The 8,964-nt window shown below is 47.5% G+C and overlaps 1 protein-coding gene across 3 annotated transcripts in view; it reads left to right on the top strand.

The window, feature by feature from the left end:
* Nucleotides 1-841: 841 nt before the first annotated feature.
* Nucleotides 842-8,964, top strand: part of USP22 (ubiquitin specific peptidase 22) — a 46,314-nt gene continuing 38,191 nt past the window's right edge. Inside the window, exon 1 of one of the 3 annotated variants that reach the window (XM_045527169.1) lies at nucleotides 842-1,210. In XM_045527169.1, the coding sequence (XP_045383125.1) occupies nucleotides 1,073-1,210 (138 nt within the window). In that variant the 5' untranslated portion in view covers nucleotides 842-1,072. The remainder of the gene's footprint in view (nucleotides 1,211-8,964) is intronic. The other 2 variants (XR_006729021.1, XM_045527168.1) reach the window with 2 other exon arrangements.

Genomic DNA, 8,964 nt, shown 5'->3' with positions numbered 1-8,964 from the left:
GATGACGCAGGTCTGACCACCCTCCTCCTGGCAGGCAATTTAGTTTTAGGATTTTCCTTTGGCCACGAGAGGGTCCATTCAGTCAGCCGGTGGGGGGGGGCCTTAAAATTTCATTTCAGTTCACAATATTTTGGCTTTGTTGGGTTAACATATATTTCCAAATTTAATTTCACTTGTTTTTTTCCCACTTAAAACATGTAGCTAACAGGAAATTCAAAGGTATGAGGCTCGCATCCTATTTCAGTTGGGTAGCGCTGGGCTGGATCCTCACTGGGCCGCGGGTTCACCGGGAGGGACCCCAGCCTGCGTCGAGCAGGCAGACGGCAGGCCAACCCACGGCTGTGGCACTGCAGAGCCGACGGAGGCTACGACGACCGCAGGGCCCACACAAAGCCCCAGACGAGGGCACTCCTGTGGCCAACGCCACTGGCCGCAAAAGCGCAGACTCGGGCCGGACGCCGGGCCTGCGCTTCCCCGAGCTCGTCGCCCCGCCTTTTTGCGGCAGCGCTCAGGCCGGTGCAAACCGGTTCGGTACCACTAGGGACGACCCGCGTCACCAATCGGCAGCACGCCCCCGGCCCCTGGATCCCGGTGTGAGAGCTCGAAAGTCTGGCAGCTAGCACCCCAGGAGGCGGCCCTGAGCCAGATGGACTGTACCGTCAGCCTATGAAAACGCCGGGGGCGCCAAGGGGCGGCGGGCGACCAATAGCGTCAGCGCAAGGGCGGGCCTCTCGGAGCGCGGGCTCCGCGGGGGCGGGGCCTGGCGCGCCGGCGCCTGCGCGGGGAGGGGCCGGCGAGGTGACGCAATTCCGCCCCCACCGCCCCCAGCGAGCTGAGAGCGAAACGCGAGGGCGGTGCCTGGCCGGCCGCCGCCTCCCCTCGGCGTTCGCGCAGCCCCTCTTTGTCCGTGCGTCGCGCTTTGTTCCCTGCGCCAGTCCCTCGATCGGCCGGGCGTGCCGACCGGCAGCCCCACGCCGAGCTGGCGTCGTCCTCGCCCCCGTCGCCGCCGCCCCCCGCGCGCGGCCGGGCCCTGCCCCCCACGGTGTCGCGGTCCGAGCCCGAGGGCGAGGCCATGGACGCCGAGCTGGCGGTGGCACCGCCGGGCTGCGCGCACCTGAGCAGCTTCAAGGTGGACAACTGGAAGCAGAACCTGCGGGCCATCTACCAGTGCTTCGTGTGGAGCGGCACGGCGGAGGCCCGCAAACGCAAGGTGCGGCTCCCCCCGAGACCCCGCCGGGCCGGTCCCCCCGCGGTGTCGCACAGCTCGCGGGCAGGCCGGGGCTAAGCCCCGCGTGGGCCTGGGAGCGGGGGAAGGGAGGGCTTGGGAGCCTCCAGCTGCCCCCACCCGGGTTGCGCTCTGCTGCAGGAGGAGGGGCGGGCCCTTCTCTCCCCTCCCCCTGCCGCGTCCTCTCTCTTCCGCCCCTCGCGCCTTCCTTTCCCCCACTGTCTTCTCCCCCTCCCTCCTCTCCCTTTCCCCTTCCTCCCTCTCCCCCTTCCTCTCTCCTCTTCCCCCCTTTCCTCTCTCCCTTAGTCTCCTCTTTTCTCCCTGCCTCTCCCCCTCCTCTCCCCTCCCCGCCTGGGGGTGCGGGGGTGGGACGGGGCAGGGGCGGGGTTTGTGTGTTGGGGGTCGAGTGCTTGCGTGGGCGGGGGCAGTTTCGTCCCGTAGGGCTGCGTGGCGAGCGTGGGGCTGCGGAGGGCGCGAGGACCTGCGGGGTTCTGGGGCGGGATGGGGGCACCGAGAAAACAAATTAGTAAAAGGAGGACGACTGTCGGGGCCTGGGTGGCGGTCTGCTGCGGTCAGCCCGCGCCGCCGTCTCGAGCGCCCAGGACCCCGAGGTGTCCGTCCTTTCCGGCCCGGGCGGACGCGCCGGGACTGGAGGGCTTCAGGGTGTTGCCGCAGCTGGAGGCGTGCAGGGACGGCGGTAGGGCCGGGCGGCTAGCCTGCCCCGGTTCGGACGTGGAGCGGGCGGCGCTGGAGACGTGGCGAGCACCGCCGCGGTGGAGAGCTGCGTCGGGGAGGGGCGGGTGGCCACGACTGCTAAGGATTTGCGCTGTAGTTCCGGAGGAGTGGGTTTGAAATGAGAGGTTGGGTTGATGGGAAGGTGGGGTTTCTTCCTTCTGCGATAAGAGCCTTTAACGAGGAATCACGTTCATCCAAGCAGTTAGGCTTATTAATGATGTGGAAATCAGAAAATAACATTACTTTCTGTTACCTGAATAAACTTGTTTTTACAACTTAGTTTTGCAGGTACAGTCTGAGATTGGGAGTTGTTAGTAGTTTCCACCTTGAGGAGCATTTTTGTGGGAAAACTAACATCTGAGATTGTAGGGAATGTTAAGCATTAATTCTTTTTTTTTTTTTTTTGAGACAGAGTCTCACTCTGTTGCCTGAACTAGAGTGCCCTGGCATCAGCCTAGCTCACAGCAACCTCAGACTCCTGGGCTCAAGCAATCCTCCTGCCTCGGGCTCCCAGAGTACTAGGATTACAGGCGTGAGCCACCGTGCACGGCCAACATTAATTCTTAAAAAAATTTTTTATTAGTATCTATGCTGGGAAACATTACCTCTTAGGATGAACTAAAATCAGAAAGGAAGAAACACTTCCATTAGGATCAGAGTGAAACTCTTGCTAATGGAATTGTACCCTTAAAAAAATTGCTTGGTTGAAACCGATGTTCTACAGGTGATAATCCTTTCGCTGTTCTGTGTTCTTAGTTTCTGTATTAAGACCTGAGATGTGTGTAAGATTCATTTCTTCCTTCCCTCCCATCTTCCTTTTTTTTTTTTTGAGATTGGGTCTTATTCTGTTACCCAGTCTAGAGTGCAGTGGCATCATCATAGTTCACTGCAGCCTTGAACTCCTGGGCCCAGGGGATCCTCTTGCCTCAGCCTCTGGAGTAGCTGGGACTGCAGGTTGCACTCCACCGCCCCCAACCCCTCCCCCCCCACTAATTTTTCTTTTTTTGGAGAGACGGTGGTGGTCTTGCTGTTGTTCAGGCTGGTTTCAAACTCTTGGCCTCAAGCAGTCCTGCTGCCTCAAACTCCCAAAGTGCTAGGCTATATGCTTGAGCCACTGCACCCTTATTTCTGCATTGGATTAAGTAGGGAATCCTCTTTTTCTCTCCCCTTCCTTCCCCTTCCATCCTTTCTCCTCTCTCTGCCCTGCTTCTTGCCTTCCCTGGTAATGTTCAGCAAAGCTGAAGGAGTCAAGTTTAAATCATTAACTTTGCTTGTTTCCTAAAGGAAGTAATTACTTTTTTTTTTTTTTGCTGTATATGGTCAGGTTAATTTTGTAATTTCAAATTTCAGTTGCTTAGTTTGAAAGCTGTTAAACCACACCTGTATTGCTCACTAGTAAGAACAGGTGGTGATGAATGCTGCTTTCAAAATTCAGATGTCAGTTATTGCAGTGCAATATACCAACAGTGAATCCATAGTGTTCTTCATCTATTTTTCTCTGATCTGGGGGAGTCATTTTCTTGTATCACTTTATGTCCTGTGTAACTGCATTTCTAGCACTCTGTAGTGGCCCAGTTAAGGAAGAGTTGGTTTGAGAAATAGTTTAACTCTGGTAGTAATAGTTGGACAGTTTGCATAGGATTGTCAGCAGATCTGTAGGCTTAGGACATTTTTGGTTTTAATGATATGAACTTTACCTATAAAGATACTTCAGTTGAATTAAACATACTTCAACTTAAATTATACTCTTTGTAAACAAGCAAAGATGCCTTTTGAGTTTGACATCTCAGGTACAGTTTTACTACAGAAATGAATCCCTGGATGAATAAAAGTTACAAGTTTTGTCATCTAAGGAAAAGTGGGTTATGGTTATTGTATCCAGATTTTGGTTTTTCTTTTCATAGGCAAAGAGTGAGAAAAACAGGATCAGATTTGATAACTTTCTGCCCAGTTTACGGTTAGGGTTAGGCTCAGGCTCATGCCTGTAATCCTAGCACTCTGGGAGGCTGAGGCAGGACGATTGCTTGAGCTCAGGAAACCAGCCTGAGCAAGGGCAAGTCTCGGCCTCTACCAAAAAAATAAAAAAGGTTCCGATGATTTAGGACTCAGTACTACCACAGTGGATTCTCTCTCCTTTGCATTTTTGGTGTGTGTTAAATAGGACAAATTTCTTACCACTTACAGGGAATAACAGTTCTGCTGTTACTGGCTTAGACAAAATACTGTACCTGGAGTGACTTACAGGACACATGGTCTGGCAGATAATAGACTGAGGGCCATGGTTTCCACTGATGACTGAATTATGAATTAGTCTTTGCTGTCCCAGCCAGGTGCTGGGGTGGTGGTGAGTGCACTGCTGAAAGTGCTATCATTGTTTTTATTTTTATATTTTTATTTATATTTATATTAGTAGAGCTTATTTTCCTGATTTTTTTTAAAGTAGAATTTTCAAACTTTGTTTCTTTGAGGAATTAATTTATTGGTGAAGTAGGTCTTTCTGATCATTACACCATTCATGCTAAATAGGGGACAGGCCATTCTAAGTAAAAGGTCTAAAATGTACACTTTTTTTTTTTTTTTTAAATTAAGGTTTTTACCTTGAGAATTTGTAGATTGACTTGCTGGTATAAGAAATAATACAGTGACCATATGTATCTTTTTCCCAGTTCCCCATGGGTAACATCTTGCAGAACTGAAGTGTCATACCACCTCCAGGATACTGATGTTGATACATACAGTACATCTTTGTCAGAATCATTTTAGATTTATAGAAAAGTTACAAAGAACAAGGATAATACAGAGTTTCTGTGTCACACCCCCCATTCCCTTTCCCAGTTAACATCCTACCATTACTGTGATACATTCGTCACATCTAGTAACTGGTACTGATACATTATTATTAACCATGCTCCATATTTTATTCAGATATTTTGGTTTTTACCTAATGTCCTTGTTCTGTCTCAGGATCCCCCATTACATTGAATTGTCATGTCCTGTTAGGCTCTTCCAGATGGTGACAGTTTCTCAGACTGCCCTTGTTTTTCATGAACTTGAGAGTTTTGAGGAGTTCTGGTCAGGTATTTTGTAGAATGTCCCCCAGTTTTGGTTTGTCTGGTGTTTTTCTCATGGTTCAACTGTGGTTATGGGTTTGGGGGAAGAAGACCATGAAGTAAGGTGCTCTCCTCATCACAGTATCTTTCTCATAATATCAAGGGTAAAGCCATCAAGTTGTCCTTCCACTGTTGGTGAGCTCGACCACATAGCTGTGGTCATATTTGTCAGGTTTCTGTACTGTAGAGTTATACTCCTTCCCCTTTTTTTACATACTGTCCGTTTTAGAAGGAAGTCATTCTACATAGGTATACAGTTCCTCCTCCTTGAGGGCAGAGTAGCTACATAAATTATTTGGAGTTTTTCTTTATGGAAGATTTGCCCATTCTCACGCATTTATGTATTTATTCAATCATTTATATCAGCATGAACTTGTGGGTATTTTATACTTTGGGTTATTATCCAGTACTATGTTATTTATATTGTTGCTCAAATTGTTCCAGCTTTAGCTACTGAGAGGTTGTTCACTTGGTTCCTGTGTCCCTTTGACATATCCACATTGTTTTTGAACACTTCCTTATTTTCTGGAACTGCGAGATGTTTTGGGCTCATCTTGTGGGTGTTCTTCCCCAGCCTTAGACACTACCATTCTCCCAGGATCTCTGGTTCCTTTTGTGGAGATGGAATTAGAAACCAAGATCTGGGCACTGGTGTGCTCTTTACTGCTGGGGTATTGTGGCTTCTTGGCCCTCTCGGGACAGAGCTGAGAAGTAGATGTGTATGAAGATGCATGTATATACATACTGTAATTATTCCAGGATTCATCTACATCCATATTAAGCTGTACGTGAGTTCATATTGATGTCTCCCATTCTCATCTATTACTACATGGATTCTAGCCTTCCCTCCTGCTACTCTGTAACTTCTCTGGCAGAGAGAACCTTGGCACCTACCACCCATATTCCATGTACCTATCTGCTCAGTTTTGGTATATATGTGTAGAGGTTTCAGAATTGTTTGCCTATACACCCCCTTCCCCGCTTTGGGAAACAACTCAATCTCCTAGAGTACAGTGCTTAGGTACGGTTCCTTTTGCCTTTAGTCTTACTTTACACTCTCCCCTCATTTCTAAGTTACTTAGGTACCCTGCCTCCTCTCCCTCCCTTTCAGTGGGGTTGTATCCTATATCTATAATACAATCAGATTCTTCTGCCATAGCTTGCATTCCACTCTGGCTTTTTCTGACAGCCTCTTCAGTTATTTAAGATTTTTGATCTTTGTGCTGTAAAGTTCAGTGGATTTTGACAGATGCATCCACCACTATGGTACTATACAGAATAGTTTCACTGCCTATAAAAAGTCCTCTATAGCCTGTAGTCGCAGTTACTTAGGGAGGTTCAGGTGGAAGGATCGCTTGAGCCCGGGAGTTTGATTATGGCCTGGGCAACATAGTGAAACCCTGTCTCAAAAAAAAAAAATCCTCCTCAACCTCTAGCAACCGCTGACCTATTCTCCATCTCTGTGATTTTTTCTTTTTCCAGAATGACATATAATTGAGTTCATACAGTCTGTAGCCTTTTCAGACTGGCTTCCTTCATTTAGCAGTATGCATTGTGTGAATTGATAGTTCATCCCTTTTTATCGTTGAGTAGTATTCCATCTTGTGGTTGTAGTACTGATGTGTCTTTTTTTTTTGAGACAGAGTCTCGCTTTGTTGCCTGGGCTAGAGTGAGTGCTGTGGCGTCAGCCTGGCTCACCGCAACCTCAAACTCCTGGGCTCAAGCGATCTTCCTGCCTCATCCTCCCAGTGCACTGGGATTATAGGTGTGAACCACCTGCCTGGTCTTTAAGATCTGTTTTAGCCTTGAGAGTCAAAGGTCTGAAGTCTGGTGCTCTAAGCTTTCTGAGTTTGGGAAATTTATTTGAGAAGATTGTCTAATTTCAGTCAAGTGTTTAGCTTTTTAGTGGCACGTTTTTTTCATGTAGAAAATAGAATATTTATACCTGAACCTTCACTTACATCAGCACTTGTGGTAGAAGAGTATTTTGAGACCTTGAAAAAGTCATTGAAGAGAATGCATAAGATTAAACTTAGCTTAGAATTGCCAGGTTTTAGTGGATGAGTAGTATAGTAGTTGGAAGCTGTGGGTAGTGTGTGAAATGTGCGTTAGCTCTTAAGGCGCTGTTTCATCTTTGTACATTTCTTTAACCTGGACTCAGAATTGACTATACACTTGAGTCACCCCACTGGTATGAGCCCATGCATGTTTGACTCCATGATCTGTCCCCCTTCTTGGGGCAGGAGGGAGGTGTGAGAAAGTAGATACCAAGAGGAATATTAGTATTAGAACTGGGAGTCCACTTGCTCAAGGCTTCATGGTCCTCAGAAAAACAATTAGGACGGAATTAATGGACTTTCAGTATGTTTCTTGCACTGTGCAAAATCAACATCTATTTAAATTACTGATCCCTTTTTTCTGTTCTTGTCACAAATCCTTGTCGTGTTTCAGAACTTACTGGCCGTGTACTGAATCTACTTGAATTAATTTATAGGAGAAAGGGGTTTAATAACAAAAATTATTGCAACAAAAAAACTATGGGAGTAGTAGGTTCTAGGCTGAGTTTCTGGGAAAGTCTGCCAGCCTGCAGAATCTTCCTGTGTCTGTAGACCGGGAAGTTTGCCGTGCTACCCCCTTGGCAGGAAGTTATAGGACCAGTAAACTGACCTAACATCACTGCTGACCTAGGGGCCTTACTACCTCTGGAAGCCACCACACTGGGAAGCAGCTGCCCTGGCCCTGGCCTCCAGGAACAATGCCACTTTTGTGGGGGCCACACCAGCAACCTTCGCTGACTCAGATGAACACTGTGGTCTGCAATGTGCCCTAAAGCATGGTTGGAGCCCAAGCTGCAGGGTTGTCTAGGGAGTTAATCTTCCAACTTTACAGTGTGGGTAGAAGGGAGTTAGAATAATAGCGAACATGATTCCAGTATTAGGGTCCTGTGGCTGCTGTAACAGATTACCACAAACTGAGTGGCTTAGAACAACAGGAACTTAACTCTCTCAAATTCTTAGGCCTGAAGTCCAAAATCAGGTGTTGGCAGGGCGCTCTCTCCAGATGCTCTAGGGGAGACTCCATTCTTGGCCTTTTCCAGAAGCTGGGAAACTCAGCCCTATCACTCCATCCATCTCTGTCTTCATGTGGCTTTGTGTCTTTCTCACTGGGACACTTGTGATGTCATTTAGGGCCTGTCTACAGAATCAAGTGTAATCTTTTCAAGACCTGAAATTTAGCTTTTTCCAAGGTAAGGTAACATTGGTAGGTTCTGGGAACTAATCACTTGCCTTTGTTTAAACATCATGCCCTTTGGGTTTCAGACCTACAAGTGATGTTATGTGTCTTATATCTGTTTGTCAGTCAGAGCCACTTCAGTTTCCATAGATGGCTTTAGCTTCTGTGGTGAATGAAGTCAGGAGACATATTGTGCAAAGAACTCTTTAATAATGCCCATTTTAGGATCTAGAGCCATGCTGTACAATGCTAGCCATATGTGTTATTTAAATCCATTCAAATGAAATAAAGTTAGAAATTCAGTTTCTTAGTAGCACTGGCCACATATCAAGAGCTTGGTGGCCACATGTGGCTAGTGGCTACTATTAATGTAATGGGCAATGCAGACATAGAACATTCCAGCATCGTAGAATGCGGGGAGTTAGCTACTCTCCCAGCAAAAATTCAGGCCCCTCAGGCAGGGGTCGTCGCAAAGGATGAAAAAATAGGAAATAGAAATAATACACAGAGGCAAAAATACAGTTTGTAAAGAATAGATTTATGAAAATAGGTAAAGGAGGATACTCTGAGGACTAATGACTTCCAATCATCAAACTGTGACTGAAGTTTTACATAAGTATTTATAGTATAGGTGCATTGATTGGTTGCCAGGGGTAACAG

This window comes from Lemur catta, chromosome 15 (assembly GCF_020740605.2).
Source record: "Lemur catta isolate mLemCat1 chromosome 15, mLemCat1.pri, whole genome shotgun sequence".
In the NCBI taxonomy this organism is placed as follows: Eukaryota; Metazoa; Chordata; class Mammalia; order Primates; family Lemuridae; genus Lemur; species Lemur catta.
This window is presented reverse-complemented; position numbering and strand designations above follow the sequence as displayed.